Source organism: Anguilla rostrata, chromosome 2, assembly GCF_018555375.3.
Source record: "Anguilla rostrata isolate EN2019 chromosome 2, ASM1855537v3, whole genome shotgun sequence".
Lineage (NCBI taxonomy): Eukaryota > Metazoa > Chordata > Actinopteri > Anguilliformes > Anguillidae > Anguilla > Anguilla rostrata.
In genome coordinates, this window is record NC_057934.1 from 14301325 (window position 1) to 14324351 (window position 23027).

Here is a 23027-nt window from a genome sequence, read left to right on the forward strand (position 1 = left end):
AAGCTTAAAATGCTTAGATCTGGTGCTCCAGACTAGACTAAAGATGTTAAAGATGTTTCATGTTCAAGGGTGTGAATACTTATTACTTATGAGGGCACTGATATACTAATACTACATTAGTATAGCTCTTCAGTTCAGTTGTCATTAATAAGCCCATGAGGTCAGGAAACCATTCCCAAAAGAAGGCGGCATGTAGTGAGTTCATTCATCGGTGAACTGCCCTGATTTTTCTGACAGGCTGTAAAGAACAAAAAAAAAGAACAAACAAAGCAAAAAAGTGATGCTTACCGATAATGATGTTTCGCTTGCTCGAGCCCCTGGACGAATTTCCCTGCAGGTGATCTTGGATCTGGTACGCAGCCGGATCAAAGAGATCCAGGTAATCTTCCACTGGGTAGCGGTCATGGAAGCCCTCGCTGAGCCTGATGATACCTGCGGAGAGGAAGGGGCGTCACCCGACATCGCGCACCAATAAACAGACCGGATGGGTCCGTAGAATCCTTCCTTCATTTCACACAGAGAGAAAACACTCTGATGACCATCCCTCGGATACATATTTACGATGATTGGCTACAGGCCTGCCAAGATGCAGAGACGAAAGCTTGGAACCTGTTACACAAGCTACTCTTCTTAATTACTGCGAGGAAACAAGGAGACATCGGTCTGCCTATGATGCAGGGGCAGCTTTTGATGGGATTACATGATCATATGGCAGTAATTACAGATGTGCATTTTCCCTTGAGATTAGTATCTGAGATCAAATATTAGATAGGACTCCATTATTTTGCATTTTCCCCAGGTAAGTCTGCAGAGTTTGAAATTCAGTGTCTGTAAAATCATCATAAAAGATGTCTCACAACACTTGATACTGTAATCACATATGGATTACAAACATGTGGCACAAGCCTCTTGTTGGTTTTGTGTACATTTGGGGTGTAAAACATGACTGGTGTTGCAAGCTTATGGAAGCATTTTATTATGTACAAAAGGGGCCTACACATGGTAAAATGTGGTAATGTAATTGGTGGTAAGAGGTGGTAAGTGCGGGTAAGCACTGACCCAAACAAAAACTATTCTTAATTCTACTGACAAAAAGGGCTGAATCGTGGGAAATTAAATAAATAACTGTGAAACCACAGCATTCAAATTTAAATTCTGAGTAATAAGGATAATCTCAAGGGGGTGTGGTATGAAACGAAAGAGCTGATTATGTGTGTGAAGCGCTTGTTCTGTCCCTGAGAAACAGCAGATGAAAGTATGGGTTTCATTGAGCTACAGAGGATTGTGGTGTCCCGTGTAGGAATTCATCTCCTTGGACGCCACAGCTAACCCTCTCCTGAGATCTATAGCTAGCGTAGGAGGAACAAAGAAACAATTAGCAACAATGCATATACATTAGAATCAAAGCTTATTTCAGCTTGTACTGTTGTGACATTTACTTCATATATTTCATATATTTTGCATGCTTTTTCATTTAATTGTTTTTATCAAGGTTGAAGAGAAACTTTGTTTAAAAAAAAGCCTTTTGAATTAACATGGAGAGTATACCTAAACGTTATATGCGCAGTAAAATGTCTGGTGTTAATTTAAATCTAACAGAGTGCATATGAGTCCAGTAGGGACCATATGCACTCTCTAAGAGTTGATTTAACACGTTTCACTCTGTGGTTTATGAGTTCTGATTAGACGAATGTTTTCATGAGGGTGAGCAGCAGTTGCTATCCTGATACACAGCCTTTTTTTGACTGTAAATAAAAGACAACTGTTTCATGTGAACAGTGCTCTGAATGGGTTTCTTTGCATTCTTTTTGGTGGGAACCAAAAGCTAGAGGCCTCCTAACACAACATGAAAATCCCTCACAGCTGTATTCAGACTGCGGATATAAACTGCTTTACACGGTCAGCAGCAAGGGTCAGAGTGTGAGGTTAAAAAGAAACAGCCTGAAGATCTGAAGCTGGCAGCAATGAGAACATTAAGCCATCACTGCACAGCTAGATTGCGTTCACATCTGAGTCAGGCACCAAGACGCCTCCCACACACTTTTCACAGGGGGCCCAACTACAAAACATACCCTCCTTGCAAGTGCATTGCCAGCCCAATTATTTACGAATTTAAGACTTTTTTCTTTCCCAGAAGAAGTGAGACACTACTTCTATTAATAAAAAATAGCACTGCCAGATACACATGCTCATGTTCCCAGCTTTGCTTGCAGTAAGGTTGACTTAGCAATTAAAAATGTAAATTATTTCTGGCAAAATTCCCACGTTACTTTACATGGAAAATAGTTTTTTTTGTGTGAGTGATTGCACTCGTTTCCAAATCCAGGCCAAACATTGTTTGTGTCATAGCAACATACTGTTTACTATTTACACTACAGAAGTCGATGTTTCCCCACTGTAAATTAATTTTCCTTACAATAATATACAATATTCGAGTTTTGAAATGTTTGTAAGAAAGTTTTCCCCTAGTAGGAAATACTCATTTTTCTCCAATGTGTTTATTCGATTGAAAATAAATATATTACCCTCCAACAACAGATTCCCGCAGGGTTTCAAGAAATGCAGTCACACTCCATTACTGTCAACAGTGTCATCTGAAAAGCCATTTTCCTCCTTCCACATAATAACCCAGGGCATTTACATCATGCAACATGGAGGTTTTTACCTTACAACTGTAGCAATTTATTAATAGTCGAGAAGTCTAATCTTTAGAGTCGCCTAAATATCACGTCACAACAATTTTTCAATGATAATCGAAAAAAAAAAAAAGCTACCATGACAGGCAAACACTTGATTGAGAGATCAGCGAGACCATTTGTGCCATGAAAATTCATTAAGAATAATTAGAAATATCTTAATTAGCTCAGTATTATCCACCCTTCACATACTACTTTAAGACAAAGACTCTCGTGCTGAGAATATTTTCTTTCAGGGAAAATGATTTCCTGCCATGCACGTAATATTATGTTATGCATACACTACATGGCAGTACATTATTAAAGTTAAGTTAATATTATGCTACTGGACAAAACACTATTAGTTTTTTTTTATTATTCATTCACCAGCAGCTGTTAAGACTTCAAAGGAACAAAAGCTTTGCCTCAGACTGAAACAAAAACATAGTGTTTCCCCTTGGGGAAGAGATTATTGTGCTTACTATTGAAGCTCATGACAAAAATCCCATCATGGAATGTCATGTGAGTGCTAGCCTTTTAATTGAACCCGCTCAAAGTTGATGCATTGCATTTTGAATCAACCTTTCTTCGCCTGTAAATGACGATCTGGTTCCATTGTGAACCAGTTTTATTTAATAAAAAATTGCAAAAGCACTGCTTTTAAAACAAAAAAATCTTAAATGTATGGAAAACAAAAACAAGAAATGCAGACAACTGTTTAATCATGTTGATATTTACCATTATAAAGCCATTTATAAAATATATCTGTCATAGTAATATATATATATATATATATATATATATAGAGAGAGAGAGAGAGAGGGAGAGAGAGAGAGAGAGGGAGAGAGAGAGAGAGAGAACAGGAAATGCTAGTCACATCCATGTTCCACTGTCAACACTTTTTGTTGATCTCTGATAATATTAGTCACATGCATGCTCCACTGTCAACACTTTTTGTTGATCTCTGATAAGATTTCAAAACCTGCAAACAACCAGGGTGCCTGTTTCTGCTGCAAACTAATTAAAATGTCAGTACTGATGATATACAGCTTAAGCCCCTCATACTTCACACAGAAGCTCAAAAAAAGTAATGATCCAAGTCACCACAGCAATGTTCAGAGCAAATATGTAATCAATACAATTGTCGGAAAAACTAGCAATGCTAAGTTCTGCCACATCTGATATGGCTTGTTCATAGTGAAGCACAGAGAATGCAATAGAAGATAATGGAAATTCCAAGTGTACTATAACTGGTCAACCCCATAAACCTGCATTTCTCAATAATCCTTCAGAGTGACTCTGGGCATCTCTTCTCCAACAACAGGAGGGCTATGGGTTAGCCTGCCGAGGACAAATAGCGCAGTAACGTCGAGGTGCCCGCATTTCACTGCTCCAGTTCAGCCGAAATGCTAATGATGAATACCCTATAAAGCCCTCCTTGTTGTTACTCATAGACAGTCTTTGTTCTACTACATTCTTCCTCCAGTGCTAGTAAAGCAGTTTAATTTCCGACACGCTGTGAATGGAATTAATGTTTGCCATGCACTAGCTTGGAAAATAAATGAACAAATTGATGATATGTCGGTATTAGCTCACCAATCCTAAAGCGTGAGTCAAGAACGCAAGTGCTTTTGCAAAAACCAATGAAATCAGCATGATCGGACATTTAAGAGCACTTGATATGTTTTCTCTGGGTTTGATTGTCATATACTTGCAATAAATTCCTGGTTTATATTATATATGCTCACTTAACCTCTTAAGGCAAACACTGCACGGTATTTTAGGAAACAGTCCTAAATGGCCTTTATGCAATAGCACAGCATAGGCAGTGTCACCCATTCAGTAGTGAGTGGGAGAATGAACCTCACGCAGCACATTTTCTGGGTGCTTACCATTCCAGCAGGCTGGTAGTGGATTAAAAATGTCTATTAATTTTGATGAGACAACACACAATGGACATGCAAGCGTCACACAACAACCCAAGTTTCACGAATGAACATTACACAGCAATTTGGAAATAAGTGTCTAGGAGCATAATATGTATGGATCATGACAAAAACCATATGTTATGGAGTAGCTACTTCGAAATAAACACTCAACATACAGAAATTAAACCTACTACAGCATATTTATAATTACTGTGGCTGCTGCCTTTTTGGTTCTTTCTTTCTTCCTTCTTTCCATTATCTTGCTGGTGAAGAAGAGGAGCATTGATTTAAAGGGTGTTTCCACCTCTGATAGGCTTTACTTGCTCTAAGCAATAGAGAGTAGCCCAACAACACAGCTTCATGATCATTGGACAGGAAGCAATGGGAGATCAGGGAAAGCACGTGTGATTGATGATGCCAACCCGCACGCCTGGGAAATTTGGACCCCATGCGGGTAAGCCTTTATCTGATTAGACAGCCAAACAAAACTCCTGAAAAAGGGTTTGGGTAGCGAGAGGGACTGTATTCACAGTGGAGCCCAGCCCCCAACACATGGCACATAGTAGAGCACACATTATACGTGCTACACTAGGCACAGTACAGTAGGACACGAATGAATTCAGGCCCATGTTCCCTCCACCCCCCGTCTATGCCAGGCCGCATTCAGGCTTATATGCACATCTCATTACCTTCAGGCGGCATTAAACATAAAACTGGAACACACACTGACAGCGCAATTCAAAATGAAGGTACATTAGTGTTGATAGTTGTTTGCGAAATCACTGAGCTTAGTGCTTCCTATGGGCAATGGTTCAGAGACCAGGCAGCTTTCCATGCATTTATACCCAAACCATTAATGTGCAGCACTATTTAGTTTTGAGCCATTCTTTCCCTTGACATGGAAGGTTTGAATATGTTGGACAAAGGCTCAAACTCCAATGTAATTTTATTTTCAAAAACATTATGTACTTTATGCTGCAGTGTTGAAAGTGGTAGGAAGCAGACACACTCTCACATTTCTCCAGGCCTGTCAGTGATTTTCTGTCTTCTGTAAGCATGGACAGATTGCATTGTACCACAGAATTCCAAATTATGGTTAAATTAATTCCGGACACATTGGGTCATGGATAACTGAGGTCCATGTCCACAGCATACTAGACCTTGATTTGCAGACTTTTTTTTATTTTTTTAAACTCAATGACAACCTTAGCCTGGAATTAATGCATTACTCACCACTCCAGAGTTGTTCTCAGACATCACAGATAAACTATAAATTTTAAGCCATTAGTTTGAAAAAAGAGACTTTCACTTACCAAACCTTTTCCTGGTCCACCAGTGGGGCTCTTTGAAAGTGGTGAACCTCACATCAGGGTGCAGCTTCAGTCTGTCATAAAGGTCAGTCGTGCCGCACTTTGGCTGGCCTATGATATAAAAGTAGGGCAGGCACCGCAGGCGGTAGTACTTGTTCCCGCGGCGATACAAATGTTCCCTGAAAGTGTTCCTCAGGTTGTCAAATGCGGTTCGGAAACGCTTGGAGTAGCGGGCGTACAGGTTCGCGCCGTAAGGGTCGCCGGTGATATTCCCAGAGCGCTCCTCGTACCAGCACGGGTTCTTGACATCGGGCAGGAATTTACGGGGGATGATAGAAAACATCTGCAGAGGGAACGCATAGTGTGTCACAAGCCACGAGAAAGGAAGTCACAGTGTCATTCATAGCCTCACTCATGATGTAACAGTTACACAGAAAAGATAGGTTTCCGAGCATAAATTCAGTGCAGCTCTCATGTTCGGTTAATACTGATTGGCCCATGGTTTCATGTCAGCCCTCGAGTAAATAGGCTATTATTCATACATTTATGATGTAGAGTAATATCAGTTGTGCCCACAAATTCATTATTTATATCCAGTTCAATAACAAATTAGGAATGTCAACTTGCATCTCACCATATATTACTTTATTACCATAAGAATTAAGTATTTAAACTAGTTTATCCAAATCATGGAATTAAAAGAGACAGAGATTTACAGAATCTGACATTGTCTAGAATATTTTGCATGGTAAGTATTCTCTATAGCAAACTGAAGCTCTTTGCCTAAAATGTGCTGCTGTTTTGTTAGCTGCTTAAATAAACAATAAAGGAATGAATTCATGTTTTAAATGAAGGAACATTCTCCAAATGATTTTTGTTTATATTTCACATTACTTGTCAACATTTAATTTAATCCTCGCTAATGTAGACATGGCCGTGGACAAGACAGTAATCAGTATATAATTTCCACATGTATCTGTGTCCAAGGGAAAATAATTTACACAATGGTGAATGCCAGTCACACAATAGGTTGAACAGGAGATCAATTTGAATTGTGTATATTCTTTTATATCAAAAAAGACTTTAGCAATGCTTTAGGAAACCAGTTCTGTGAATACTGAATATTCCAGACATCCAAAACCTGGTACTCACATGTGGCTCGCTGTGGACCAGGTCCTTCCTGTCAGGAACCGGCCGGGGGCCGAACACCACCTTAGAGGCGATGGTTTTCACCACCATTTTAATGTTGGCGTAGTCCTTGGCTGAAGAGAAGTTGAAGGGAAAGGGCCCCGGGTTGACTAACGCAGAGAAGTGGTAAGGAGACGGGGTCAGCAGCAGTCTCTTCTTGTCTCCGGTCAGGATGTAGGAGGCCATGATCAGAAACATGACCGTCAGCCCGAAAAAAAAGCCGTACAGCCGGGCCTTCCTGAAGCAGGCCGGGGCGCTCCATCTGCGCTGGGGGTCCCTCTTCACCTCCAGCACGGCGAACAGGTTCATGGGGCTGTCCTCCACCTGCAGCAGGAGCGGCCTTTCCCTGAGCAGGCTGAACTTGTAGTCCGTTTGGGTCATAGTCCCGGGGGTGGACGGGCTCTCAGCGCCGGCGCGGGATTTCGGCCAGAGCGTCGGTGGGACGGGAGGCGCATGGAAGCGGTCCGAGGCCCTGGTCCATTACGGGTCTTCAGACAGGAGCCAGGGGGATGTGCGTCCAAAACTTTGACCTAAAATCCTTGGTCTCCCTGTGAAAAAGAGGAACATTCAGTGAAATGTGCCACCTCTCAGTGGAGCATACGGTTTTGCGTCAAACTAAAAGCGGCCCCTCAGTACCTGCGCACATCACCAACAGCAAGGTGCATCGTTCCAGCTTTGATATGTTTGCTTTTCTAGCCAATGGGGCCACTCGTGCTTAACTAGAATCCAGAGCCCAAAACCATTTTCACAAGAATTCTACAGGAAACAGGTCACACCCTGGTGAAATAACATTTCATGCATTGAAAAAGAAAGGAGGCTACGTCAGGAGAACCTGATGAAGATGTGCAGTACCGCATATACTCACCCCACAAAATAACGTGGTCGTAGACCACGCCAGCTGATTTATAAGTACAGATTTAAGGATGTACAACCCTGCTTACGCAATCCGCCCCTTCTTACTGAGAACCCGAGTGAGGTGCCCGAGAGTGAACTCAACTGTGGTTAAGATCGTGACGAAAGATGAGTTGTTTTACGGATGTCGGCCGCATCCTGCAAAAGTGCTGCCTTCGCAGATTAGCCGAAACACTGGAAGACTGAGGCGGCCACGCTTTGACCACGTAGGATTCCGTTTCTCTCTGTTGCAACATGTATGTCAAACTACTAAAATGAGTCAGATAGTACAATGCAACCCCTATGGAAAATAATCCTCATGAGATTGCAAAGATGCTTTGACAAGCAGAATACCCCCCTCCCATTCCCAAATGTGAAAAGAGAAATATGTGACCGAAAAGATATCGCAATGTGTGAACAATGGAATCGGGTATTGTGAAATGCAACACTGAATAAAGGATTCAGATGAAACATAACTGATGATATACAGCTTAAGCCCCTCATACTTCACACAGAAGCTCAAAAAAAGTAATGATCCAAGTCACCACAGCAATGTTCAGAGCAAATATGTAATCAATACAATTGTCTGAAAAACTAGCAATGCTAAGTTCTGCCACATCTGATATGGCTTGTTCATAGTGAAGCACAGAGAATGCAATAGAAGATAATGGAAATTCCAAGTGTACTATAACTGGTCAACCCCATAAACCTGCATTTCTCAATAATCCTTCAGAGTGACTCTGGGCATCTCTTCTCCAACAACAGGAGGGCTATGGGTTAGCCTGCCGAGGACAAATAGCGCAGTAACGTCGAGGTGCCCGCATTTCACTGCTCCAGTTCAGCCGAAATGCTAATGATGAATACCCTATAAAGACCACGTAGGATTCCGTTTCTCTCTGTTGCAACATGTATGTCAAACTACTAAAATGAGTCAGATAGTACAATGCAACCCCTGTCCTATGGAAAATAACCCTCATGAGATTGCAAAGATGCTTTGACAAGCAGAATACCCCCCTCCCATTCCCAAATGTGAAAAGAGAAATATGTGACCGAAAAGATATCGCAATGTGTGAACAATGGAATCGGGTATTGTGAAATGCAACACTGAATAAAGGATTCAGATGAAACATAATTGGCAACTACATTAAAAGAGCAAGCCAGGTGGTTAACATCAACATGCTACAAAGATGTTCAACAGATTTGTGTCACCAACCTCAACCGATGAAACCACCCAGTGTATTGTGGGATGGTGTTTAAAATGTAATCCATTACCTTTTGACAGCTGCAATGCAAGGGCCGTTAAGAGCAGGCAGAAGCCAGCTGCTCTCTATGATACATGAGGCAGAATGGCCAGAATAGATTCCACTCTGGCATCTATCAACAACAAACAGCTTTTAAAAAAACACCGTACTCTGTTTACGCAAAGGTCTTCATCATCTTTAACTTGTCAGCCAAGCATTAGAACAGGCTCATTGTATCCCAGCACCTTTTAGAGTTTGGGCGTTGGGGCTCAAAAATTCTGTGCAATATTTAATGCTTTCAAGCATCTTCTTTAATTTGTATTGACCTTTTTATTTATTTATCTATTTCTTTTTGAATGCAACACAGTCATCATCAAATTAACTGGTGATTTGTGATTCAGATACAGTGACAACCCAGCTAACAAAAAAATGTTCTCGTAATGTTAACGGAATGTTTTGTCAATGTTATAACATTGCCAATACATGACAGCAACACTGTGAGAACATTTTGTGTTTGGCTTGGAAATTGCATGGGCACATATTTCAGAGAAATTGATTACATGATTCTGACAGATGTTAACTTAAAGTTCAGGTAGTGGCATAGAGTTAATCTATTTTTTCCTGCAATTGATTCCCAGTCGCTATGCCCAAGTTACAAAAATCCTGATTAAACAGCATCACATTTGTTTGATTTTTTTCTACCACCGCACTCCCGGATCGCAATGTGGAGGGTCTGATAAGGCAGCCTGTTTTAAGGCTGTAAGGTGTGGTATTGCATTCCTGTTCCCATTTCACAGGGACGGTGAGCGGGATGTGTGAGTTTTCAGGTGTTGGGGAGTCAAAAGGATTATATTATCAGAGAATGCCATTCCCCTGTGACCCACCGTACCGATCGGCAGAGCTTTACCGATAAAGCAAGAGCCTTCCATCTCCGTGAAAATACCGAAGCCTCCCATGCCAACACAAATTAGGATTCTCATACCTTCTCTAGCTGGATTGCTCAGTATATCTTTGGCACGTAATGCCTGACTTCCACTCAGTCCTGTCTGGGATTGAGAAATAAGTGTAGCACAACGCGAAGTGTGTTTTTCAAGCTGCCGCATTTCAAAAAAAAAAATTGGATGTACGGCATTGCCGTTAAACAATGGCTGGCACCAGACACAAAGCAGGCATCATTCTGGCTCTGAATCCAGCACATGGTCTTCTCATGAAGTGTCGTTTCTCATTATGAAATGAGTCGAAAATGAGTCACCACTACTTGCGGCTCTTGATATTGCTTCCTCGCCATCTTACCGCCAAGAGAAGTGGAGATTACAGCAGGGCCACAGAGTCCACGTAATGCAATTTACCTCCAGCTGGGACCAAGGCAGCAGGAATGGAGTGGAGCAGTCAGACTCTCACAGTAAACTTCTAGCAGAATGCAATCTTGGCCCAAACCGGCACAAAACCCAGGAAGGTCCGTAGGCCTCAGTCAGGCCTCCTAAAGCTAAAATAGGAGCATTCATGGAGGAGAAGCTAACATATGCAATTACTGTAGCATCGTAAATAAATGAATAAACATTAGAGACACACTGATTTGACACAATCATTGTGTTTTACTGTAGAGCTTTTTTTTTATCCTACTGGATCAGGCAAGTCGGTCATACAGTACAAGAATAGCTTTATTTCAAAGACAAAAGTAAAATTAGCTGTAAAGCCTTTCTAGGCAAGTAATGTAGAGCATTTTCAGTTCACACTAAATAAATGGCATTTATCAGCACCACTGATTCTCCAAGGCATTACCAGTTAAAATGAAAGCTTTAATGAAACCTGTACTCTCATTTCAATTCACCAATCTAAATGCCAGAAATTATTCCTCAAAAAGGGTCTCGGCCAGTTAATTTTCATAATTCAACATCCCCAGCAAGGCTCCTTCTAATCATGACAATGAACAGGCACTGTGATGGCATGAAGACTGTGTCTTCATAATCTCCGTGCCATCAATGTTTATTGATTCAATCAAGGCTGAAGTCAATTTAATGGCTGTGCCTTAGGCTGTGGAGGAAGGATAGGGAGAGGGAGAGAGAGGGAGAGAGAGAGAGAGAGAGAGAGAGAGAGAGAGAGAGAGAGAGCTGTCCACTTGTGATCGGATCACCCAAGATGCATTTTAATGCCAGGAATGAACACAGCCTAAGTCTCATGCCAAAAATATATCTGTACAGGAACTCATGTGGGAAACAGGAAAGACCAGGCTAATTTGTACATCCACGCAACAATTCACCCAGTTCTCCGCCCTACTGAAGCACAGTAAAGAGGTCAATGGTCAAGAAACTGTTATTGTAAATGGTTTTTCCTTTTGTCATTTTTCTTACACTGCTAGGTCCTTAATGTTTCATAAGACAGAACTCTCACTGTCTGCCTGTCCTTGAACATCAAGCTGAGGCAGTCAATGTTATGTGTGTTTTGGGTAGGCTTTATCCCCTGCAAAACCTAAACCTTGTTCACATCAGAAGAGAGTTATGTTTATTAGTGTTTATTAGTGTCTAGTGTATTTCAAAGAAACATACTTTCTGTTCACACAAGCTCAGTCAACACATTCCCCCTTACCAATCTCTAGCCACCATCAGTCTCGTTGCATCATGTGATGCTGTTGAACCATGAGCCAGTGGCATCAGATCCTTCATAATTTATTATCATGACAGCCATTTAATTTCAATTATAGATGCAGATCTATGTTTTTCTTGGGAAGTTCCAATAACAAACTAAGCTTTCAGAAAAAACGGTAGCAACTGGAGCTTTTAGACAGTTCAGAAACGTGCTCAAAATAGACATAATATTAGTGCCAAAAGAGCTTACTGAGCTCACTCTGTTGGAAGATTAAATCTGACATTGTTGCTGAACTGTCACATGACCCAGGTCGCTGCTCAGAATATGGCAATTATACATAAGCATTGTTGACTGTGGTGAAACCCAGCCGGTCCAGTTGTTCAAAAAATTGTATAAAAGGCAGTTTTACAATTACAGAGCCGGGAACTAATTTCAACTTGTGCGCAAAAAAAATATTTTTCCCTGTGTGCTTTTACATTTTCAGACCAAAAAAGTATAATGTGGACATTTTGTTCCAAAAATGTATTTTAACTATTTAAAATGAATGAGTCCAGATCCTTGGTGGCCTAAAAGTTGTTGTGACTTGAGTGTGAAATGGGGAGCTGCGATCCATATTCATTATCAGAGAACAGTGACTACTCTGTCCCAGTTCTGGAAGAGAGTTTTTTTAGTTCTTTCTACATCTCACCACTACAGTGCTGGAAAAATGTCACATGAGACCCACTACGTATTACTCGTTTCGTTTGTTTACATGACCGATTAAACTTTATGAGAAGGAGCAGGGGCGCCACCAGGGATTTTGGGCCCCATGAAAAGATTTCACATCGGACCCCACCACCCCAGGCCACACCATCCCTGTAGTTATTGTAAGCGCACCATATTTTTGAGGGCCCCTGTCAGTTAGGGCCCTTGGAATCATCCTAACTGCCCCCCCACCCCCTTACCGCACCCCCTCCACCATACTGTGCTGCTGAGAAGGAAAGCTGGTTTTGGTAACATTGAAAACAGAATGGAATGTAACGAAGGATTTTGAAGTTGAGTCAAAAGGCTCAAGAAAGCACAATCCACGGCCCTGAAATCACTCAAGGAAAACAAAGATCCTTCCAGATATTTTTCTGGTGTAGTAGGCAAGAGTGCCCAGCGGTCAGCCTCCGAGGTCTTGGGAATTTGTGGTCGGAAATAAGAGACGTTGCCTCGACTGCTGGAAACCATGGCACAACGCCGTCACAAAGCACAACAACTCAATTAGCCTACCTCAACAGAGGAAAGCTGTGGGGAAAGCTAACTGGTTACATCCAGTGGGTCGTGACACTTGACTCGTTACAGATGCACTCAACTCTCACACCAGGGAATCAATATTCCAGTGTTCAGAACCGAGCTGGATTGTCTCAACCAGGCATCGAGGAATCCCTCCTCTGTCTAGGGACTGTGAGCCAGCACTGTCCCCTCTCAGTGGTATACTTTTTAGCAGTGCACAGAGGGGCTGTGTTTATACCAGGCTTGATTGTGAGCAGTGAGGCAAAGATGAGAGACAGGCTGTGGAGTTCAGGGGAACTCTGGCAACCAACAGCCATCCTCGAATATAGAAAGAGTTCAGCCAAAAACATTGAGAATATCACACTCTCACAAGAATCCGCTGAGGACTGTGGACCCCCCAGAGAACACAAAGGCAGCCACCTCAGGAATGCTCCTCTTTGATTGTTTGATTGTTTGTTTGTTCCTGTCGTGTGAAGTGATGCACTGCTGAGAACAGATTACGAAGAGCGCGCGACAGAATGTGTGAAAGAGTGGACCTGAGGTAGCTCCCAGAAGTCCTTCTCTCAAAACGTAGGAACAACACACCATAATAGTGGCCCTGTTCAGCCATAATAGCTGTTCTGAATTTTCGGAGTAAAGTAGAATTCAAAAACAAGTCTATTTCTGTCCACCTCTCATATACGGCATCCACAGTAATCCTTTGCGTCAGCCTAGATGGAAAAACTTTGCAAAAGTTTGTTTCATAACAAGAAAAATAAAGGTTACATAATTGCGCAAGTCACTTTTTTAGAGTGCTCCCATGAAACAAACAAGAAAGAAACAAGTACGGCAATATATCCCATGTCAAAATCTTAGAGTTCTGCAGACAAATAATATTAACAACAAGACTGTATACATTTTGGCTAGAGGCACTACATTAGATTTTATTGTGCTTAACACAACTCTAATGATTTGTGTGGTATGTGTGTTTTGGCCAATCACATTAACCCAATGCATCACTTGTTTTGATAATGTATCCACAGGGAAAGGACAAACAGTTTAGTGTAACTTTGTGATTAGTTTCTGCCATAAAAGGTAGCTCCAAGCAACGTTTGAACAGTTATTGGCCCCTGACATCCCTCACAGTTCATTACACCAAGTTGAACTGAATTTTTATATATTTTTTTTTTTCAACAATGCAGCTGGTTGAAATCAAAAGTCCGGCTGCAGAATGGACCAATTAAATACTGACTCAGCCCACAATTTGCTCCCTGCACTCCACAGGGTGCCAATGTTCATCCCGTCTGCTATTTATGACCATTATAATTCCTATAATGTGACATGGCCACAGTCCAAGTAATTAATTAATTCTGAATGAACTCCATCCATTACCTCCAGGAGGTATTAAGGTATGCTACCACCTAAGCAAACCACAATCCATTGAATATGTATGGAAATAGAGCAATATTGAATACTAAATATTGTATACTTAATATACAAAGCAAATATGGCAAAAATAAATAAATAAACAACGTTGTTGCTTTCATCATGTCACAAACAGTAGGCAACAAACACAGTCCGAATATGATGAGACAAAGGAAGGCTAATAGGCCAACTGAGTACTCCCACAAAAAAAGGCCAAGCAAATAAAAATACTACCCTTGTATTTGTGATTGCAGTCAGGGGTGCAAATGAGCACGAGACCTTAAGGTTTGCTTATCGGCTTCCCCCACGATCTATTCAAAGCGCAAGGACGCAAACCTTTTCTCGATTCATTACTGAACATTACCCTTGGACCGTGATTTTAACACTAAGCTGTCAAGGACTGACGAAACCATTGCTGTAGTCAACGTTATGAGATGACGGATCCGTTAATCACCAGTGAGTACTGGAGAACTGTACATCGAATGCACAATACATGCCCTGAAAATATATCACGTAAATAAAATAAAGACTATATTATGCTTATTAGAACATGCATCTCTGTCAGCGCTTGAATAAAAATGCTCTATAGAAGTGTGCATGCATGAGCTTAAAATAAAGCTAGGGGATAATGTAAATGGACAATTCTGTTGTATTCCACTTCTGGTCCTACAAATGGAATGCTGTAGCCTAATGTCTCGTTTTTTTCCACATATGCGCAAGAAGAATGATTCAGATTTACCCTAAATATCCATCATAGAACATTACCTTAAAAATGGAAGCTATTACATATTGAGTGGAAGGCCTAATATGTAAAAAGTTCAGTTTTATTGTAAATTCAGATTTGTGTACAAGGGTCATTCATACCAACTGAGTGCCATTGCTAAGGCCACTGAATGTGGTCACGTGTAAAGGACTTTATTTATAAGCTCAATGTACTGCTTCCAAGTAAATTGTTTACTTGCTTCACATCATGCATCACACACACTGCAAACTTGTCAATTGCAATCAATGAAAATGCAGAATATACTCGTTTCTCATTCATATATCGCATCCATTATTCTTGGCACAGCAACTGCTGGGCTGCAACCACTGGAGAGGTGTGAGGGGGGTAGGTGAGGAGGGTTGTGGGGGGGGCGTAAGCTCAAACTGACCTTGAACCTAAAGCAGGCCAATGGCTCATGAAGTACTCCCTTGTCACAGTGCTCTTTCATCAGGCTAGGAATCTGTCCCCTAAGATTATGATGATGTTTTGAACGAGGATCAGAGGAGGAAGGCCACTTCAGCACTTTCTCACCTAATCTTTTATTCATTATCATAATTTCCTTGGAAGACTCCCTAAACCAGGACTTCTATGAGGTGGATTAGAGCTCATAATGGTGTCATAAATATTATGTATAAACAAAAGACTAAATATTGAATTATTAATGACTGTAATGGGTGCATACTGTATGGCCAGAGGCACTGCAGTTCTTCACAGAAATGTTGACAGAACATAATAATAATTATAATAATTTAATTTAAGAAAAGAATAGTGGCCGATATTATACAGACTGAGGCTTGGATTACATAATACAGGACAATACCTTCCAGGTCAACGAATTTGACAAAAAAAAAAAATCAAAATAACAAACTCAAGGTGAAGTTCATTTGTTTGAAGTTTTAATTAGGAGCTACAGTTCATAGGTCTTTACACCCCAGAGAGACAACTTCATATAGCATTGGATAAAATCAATAATAGGCCTTTTATACGTCCACTGCTTAACAGCAGTTTTTTTTTTTTTGCAGCAGGCCCTCAATGAATAATTCACCAGATTAAAAAAAGAAAAACATAAGTAATGAAGCCTATATTTCTTAGTTATTGTGCACAAGTTATTCATACCATGACTAATATATGGAAATTCCTTTCTCTGCATTTAAACATTTGCATACTTTTTCTTTTCATTTTCTTCCCAGGTTAGCATCACAATTTTCTCCAAAATAACTTCTTTCCAATTTATAACAGAGCCTCACTCTCTGAGCCTTTGCATCTAATTGTTGTCATGTCCATCTCTCTGCTACTCCACTTACTACAGCAATATGAGGTGGAGGGATTTTTTGAGACAGGCATTGGACATTCTGGACTCACGTTCCTCCCTCTCCTTCCACTGGCCTATTTCTTGAAGTACTGTCTCACATCAGTTACCTAAACTCAGACACAACTGTTACATAGACGTTCTTTTCCCGACAACACGCTCCCCGCAGATGTCTTGTTACTTCTCAGGTAATTCCTCTCTTTGCTGTTCACCTCTTCTGCAGTGCCTTTTCATCCTTTTCATCTCATGCATAATTATTTTGCTCATGTTGTCTGTCTCTCCTCCTCACTCAATGAAACCTCTTTCATTTTTTATTTCTGTGTGGCAACTTTGAGAGCCTGAAGTGTGAAGCATTGAAAATTAGAAGCACAGTTGACAGTGATGTGATTTTTTTTCCTGAGAACACCAGCAATAAGCCTGCTTGTTGTGACCTTGTTTGTGTTGTTCCCAAGCCAGGCAGTCAACATACCCTGCTACTTATAGAGTGCACATGAAAGGCATGTGAACTGAGTTATATGCACAGGAAAAGCTGGGGCACACAGCTTACCAAGGGTGCAGTGTTTTCTGGGAGCATAAGTCTGCCCAGCAAATTTACAGGACAGACAGCAATGTGGCTGTAAGGCTCCTTACCATGAATGTTCCACCCTGAAAAAGGGTAATGCCTTCCTTACTGATAGCCAAACAAAACCTATAATTCCCTTGGGAAGCAGACATCCAATTTATGCCATTAATTTTTCATCTGACACAGATGTTCTTTGGTCCACAGTGAACATTCAGAACATCAGTGAATCTTTGGAGCCATTTGTGACAAGAATTCAGTCGCTGACAAAACACCTACTCATGTTCCGATAGTCCCACCTACAGTTATTTAGAGTGAATTACCGGCATTAAGGGGAACTTGTGAATGTTGTAACTAGCTGTTTTATATTCATTCCAAAGCCTCCTGTCAATCAATTGCAAAAATGCCTGTCGCCATGGGCAACAAGGCCATACTACCTGCTGACATGAATGAAAGTGTCAGAGGCCATTAATTGTTGACTGCAATCAATATGAAATGTGAATTTCAAAGACGGTGGATTTGGCTGCTCATAGATAATGTATGGAGACAGATCTGGCTGTTTAAATGGATGCAGGGTGATACAGGTTCCACAGCCTACCCACCCCCATACCCTCACTAAAACAAGAGAGCCCCTGGTGATTTCCACCTGTGAGTAAATCTTCGAATGAAGAAATAATGTCTGTCTTCAGAAAAGTATATCTGCCCTTACCAGACTATGATCTTTTATCATTTTCAGACAATGGATGTAGCAATATGCTTGGATTGAAAGCATCCTGTGGTTTTAAAGGTGAAAGCATGCCATGTACCATTTTTATCCATCACATTTTGATTTTGTTTTACCCTGTTTAATAGGTTGCAAACCAGTGCTTGGTCTCCTTTTGATCTTGCACACACATTTCAAAATCATAGTATTGGAAATACACTTTTTAAGTACAATTTTTATGTTTTTACAAATCAAAATAAAACAAAACTTATATTTTAAGATACACACATACGCACAAGCAATATTTAAAATAATAAAAAAGAAAAGCCTATATTTTTAAGTTGCTCTTTCTTTGATGTGATGTTTGTTATTGCAGGCATGAGGCAAGCAACAGTGAATAAAACTTCTGAAGCACATCATCCCAGTGTCTTACAGCCACATCCTGACAATGTGCTCGTAATCTTGCTAGCTTTCCTCTTCCTACAAAACTATGGTGGCTCCTCACAAACACCTCCATAAAAGATGAGGCTGAGTACAGATCCAGGACTGTATGAAGCAGAGATGGACAGGGGTAAAGCAGCTAACCAAGGTAGGAGGGATTTGTTCACTGTGTTAGAAAATGAGCAGACATGCTGTGGTTTGACTCCACTATCCTCTTGTCTAAACCTCTTTGACAGGCTACTGCCAATACTCTCCCCTCTCCTGTAAACCAAAGCAATTATCCACCAAAAGCAAACAGCAGTCAAATTGCTACTCAGTTCTGAGGAAAACCAGAGGTGTTGCTTATGTGAGTTACCGTCAAATTACTTTGACGATGACAGAAGAGCTCTAGCCTGTTCCCACCCATATTTTAAAAAGAAAAGGCGTTAGCTCTCTTCCCCTCCATCTGCTCTTCTTCTGTGTGTTTTCCTGTCTTCAAGGTGCCACAAACTGGCCTCCTTATGTTTGTTTTAGTGTAAGTTCATTCCTCTCTGCAACTCCTGCTTTGCTTCGGCTTGACAAATGCAGAGACTGAAGAACATGGGGGCCTAATTATCCCACTCTGGATGTTTACAGTACTGTGTACACTGTGCATGACAGTTGGCTATAGTCCAAAAGAGCTTATATAAAATTCAAGGATTTTTATGTAAAAGGAAAGTGTGTGTGTGTGCGTGTGTGTGTGTGTGTCAGGACAGAGGGGAAGGTTGGGGGGGTCCGGGGGGGCAACAGAATGAGGGATAGGGCAGGGTGGGTTTTTGTGTTTTGTTAGGAGCAAGCTATTTATTCATGGGAAAGCTATTTTAAGCTTGTAGGTGTGTTTCATTAAATTCATTTATTTTTGGAATGAAAACATAGTTTAGTTGAGTGCAATAACTTGCACTGACAGATGCAATCATGTTATTAAATCAATAAAAGCCACCACAAAAACAAACCATCCTGGAAATTCTACTCTTTGCTTACTTGAAATGGCGTAGCCTGAATCAACCAATCACAAAATAAATAAATACAGACATTATCCTATGCAGTGGTGACAAAACACTGGTTTATATGAAAAGAGCAATACTCATGGAAACTAAGCCTTTCTTAAAATCAAACAAAAAAAACCATTCGCTTATGGCCAGTCACAGAGGTGATTCCCTTTTAGAGCTGAATCTCCACTTAGAATTGCACAAATATTAACTAGCAACCAAAATTTAATTACCACAAGAAGGCAGGGCAACAAATAGCTGTTTATGTAGGGATGCAGTAAAACAAGTTGTTTTAAACGTGGCTTTATAACATCCACACTTGTTTCGACAAAGGCAGTGATTAGCTTTTTTAATCAGGTACACAATTCCTCGGCTGGGACAGTTGGCAATGCTGGCTATGTTACACTTTCTTTCCTACCTCATTAAAAGAAAACATCTTTTGTGGATGTGACTACTAAGATCCTACATGCCTATTTTTATCCGATGGGATTAAGCAAAATCACACTTCACTTCTGTTGAAAATGAATAGTTCTTTTTAGACTGAATGCCACGCATACGGACCTCATTAGAGTCTTACAGTCGCTCATTACAAGGCCCTCTCTAATTAAGTTGTAGACCTGATAATGCTTAGTATAAAAAGAACGCCACACATTTCACAGATCAAATCACCTTTCATCCGATTCTCTGTACAAATGTCTGTGTGTGGACTTGGTTATTACTGTCTTTATTTGCATTGTTGCCTGCTATTTTCTGGAAATTCTTTTTATTATGTTTATTATAAAAAATAATGGTGCTTATTATTATTATTATTTGAGGGAAGAGGCTCAGTTAATAATAATAATCATCATCATCATCAGTATAATCATAATCATAATCATACTCGTAATAATAATAATAATAATAATAATAATAATAATAATCACAAAGCCCACACATTTGTAAAGTTTCTCACAAACGTAAATACAAATGAATAAATATAACAAATAGGAAGGATGTCTTTTTAACAACAAAAAATCAGCAGACTGGGATAGGAATCATGGATTTGTTTTGAAAGTTTGGTTTTTCAGGGCAAAGTATAGGATGTTCTCTGGATTCAACTTAGAATTATCTCATATTCTCTGTCACTGCAAATGCGAAACAGACTCTCTCATATATCGTTTCAGTGAGACAATAAAACCAAGTCAGAGGCCTTTGGATCAGTATTAAAGGCTGAGTTGAGGACAAGGCCCTGAAAAGCATCCACACCAAAATGTGTTGCTGTTGACAGGAACCATCACATGCAGGCCAAACTACTCCTTGTACAAGTTGAAAGCCAGCCTCCCCACATTCCATTTGTCCTCTTCTTGAAGCCTGGAGCAGGCCAAAGGCAGGGCTGTTTATTCCACTGTAATGTAACCTCTCCACACGTGTCTGTAACCACAAGCACCAAACTCATTTAACAGATGCTAACCACGGACATGCAATGGGCACTAGCTATTTGAATGCAGCTACTTCAGTAAATTTGTCCAGGAGCAGAGGTCATGGAATTTAAAACAAGCACAATTAACTAAATTCATCCTTGTGTGCTTTAAACCCACATGAACAGTTCAATTGTAAAAATGTTAAAAGAAACTATGACTTGGATTTGTAATTGCCCTTTACTGTGACTTGACAGACAATGAAATTTTTTTCTTGGCCAAACAGTTTAGCCAATTCAGCAACCACCAAAAAACTTTTCCCATTCATTATAGAGAACTGTGGATAAATGTTGATTAAGTCCAGGCCTATATAAAAAAATATAATAAAGAAAATCATTTAAAAATGAAAAAGTAACACACAGCACTATAAAACGTGCTAAACTGTGCAATATTCAGGGCATTTGTTTATTTCTGATGGCCAAGGCCAAGTTGATTCAATGCATTGGCTCATTCAGCATATGGAAAATTTTGTATAGTCAGTAGCACTAAAAACTTTACAACTCCGGGTTCATAATTATGCATTTATGCGGAAGGATTTGAATACATTTACAGTCAGTAAATTAATATGAACCTGATTAAAAAGAGATTCTCAGCACCACAACATACGGGTGTAGCACAGCTGAGAAGCAGGGCCGAGTATGTGAGAATCCACTGTGTGGCATACCATTCTCCAAGAGCAATTACTTGTTCATACTAGTCGCTTGGGCCTTCATCACAGTGAGATAATGGTATCTCTTGCTGTGCAGTGTGGATGATGGGGAATGTGGATTGAAACATACAGCATGATGCGCCTCCATTACAACAGTGTCATGACCTGGATAATGCAAACTGATGCCTATCAGTTGGCTGCAGGATTTTGAAGGTGGGGAGGGGGGAGGGTGGGAGAAGCTTAAGTGACCTGATTGGCTTGGGAATCCAGAAAAAAAAGTGTTATCAGAGCTTTTGGCAAGGTACCCAGGTTTTCGGGTCAATGAGCTTATCGTACTCCCTGGCACGCCATCCAGACAGCGAGGATCATGGTTCAGAGAAATCGCCCGGCCTACCTCCGTTAGATATGCATCATTTTTCTCCGCACATCAAAAGAACTTTCTTTTCCCCAAATCCCAAGCATCCTAACAAAATTACCATCCTTGCATTGCATCGAAGTCTTGGCTCCTCCATCTTTCATTTTAAGATTTTAACCAATAATGCAATTACTGTCACCAGCAATGCATCGGAAGAAAACAAGAAAGTTTAACATGGCCCTGTGCTAACTGAATAAAAAATTAACCCAAGGCCTCTTAGCAGGAGACCCAAAGTACATGAAGTGTGTACAGTACAGCCTGTGAGCCTAGGGGTTTATCACAAACAGGACAGACAGCACAGTGCAAACAACCACACAGAAAGAAAAAGTGTTTACCGCAAAGGGGATCGTCCTCGGGATCCCACCACAGGCCCCTCTCAGTTTGCCTTAGCAGCAGGAGTAACAACAGGCCCTCCCTTTATGTTTACTTAGACAGCCCAGTGATCTCAGACTGGGGATGTACACATGAGTGAGCAGCCAGTGACCCATGACCCTCCAAGAATGCGTGTGGATTAATGAAACTTATTACTGGCCAAGCCAGCGGCCGCCCTCTCTCCGTCTGAGGTTAGCGAGTCACCGGGCGGCTAGCACAAGTCGACCTTGAAGCGCCCGAGAAGAAACCTGGCAAACCGGTCAAACCATGCTTCTGTTTTGCTTCAATGAGGGGTGGGGAAGAAAATTATTTCCTAAGCTGGAGAAGGAATGAGGAATTAATATTCAGGCAAAGTGAGTGAGTTTAAAGTACAATATTAAATCAAAGTGAATGAATTGGTCAAGCAAGTGCCTCCCATCTTAATTACAAATAATTACTATTCACTTGCCATTGATCCACTTTCGTGCGCCACGTAAAAAGTATTCCCTACATGCAGAATTCCTGCCGCAAAAAAAAGAGTAAGGTGCTCTTGCGAGAATAAATCTCAATAATATATCCATTCCCTCGGTGTGCAGACTGCAAGTAGATTGTAGCGCAGGCAATTTAATCACAACTGTATCTGCTGGGCCAGCTTGTGACAAATGGAGCAGCAAACAGAAGTTATGACAGCGGCAGCACATTCATCTTCCCTGCTTAAACTCCCTATAATGCCGGCCTTCACCAAGGCTGCCGAGGTTTACGATCGCCACACAAAAAAATAACACGCCCCACCAGGTGGGCGGGTTCTAAACGGGTTCTAAACCACAATATGTCAAATATTGCAAGCACGGCAAAAACAAAAAAGGGCTTTTAGGGCCTACTGCAAGAGTGAA

At 40.8% G+C, this 23027-nt stretch overlaps 1 protein-coding gene across 5 annotated transcripts in view; it reads right to left on the reverse strand.

Annotated features, from left to right (window-relative positions):
- The window catches only part of LOC135247353 (carbohydrate sulfotransferase 15-like), a 66033-nt gene that overhangs the window by 8310 nt on the left and 34696 nt on the right, over positions 1-23027 (reverse strand). For 3 of the 5 annotated variants that reach the window (XM_064320694.1, XM_064320696.1, XM_064320693.1), the window contains exons 2-4: positions 7066-7649; positions 5917-6256; positions 289-432 (exon numbers count right to left, since the gene is read on the reverse strand). In XM_064320694.1, the coding sequence (XP_064176764.1) occupies positions 289-432; positions 5917-6256; positions 7066-7482 (901 nt within the window). In that variant the 5' untranslated portion in view covers positions 7483-7649. Of the gene's footprint in view, positions 1-288; positions 433-5916; positions 6257-7065; positions 7650-7737; positions 7882-7966; positions 8049-23027 lie in introns of those variants that run through there. The other 2 variants (XM_064320695.1, XM_064320697.1) reach the window with 2 other exon arrangements.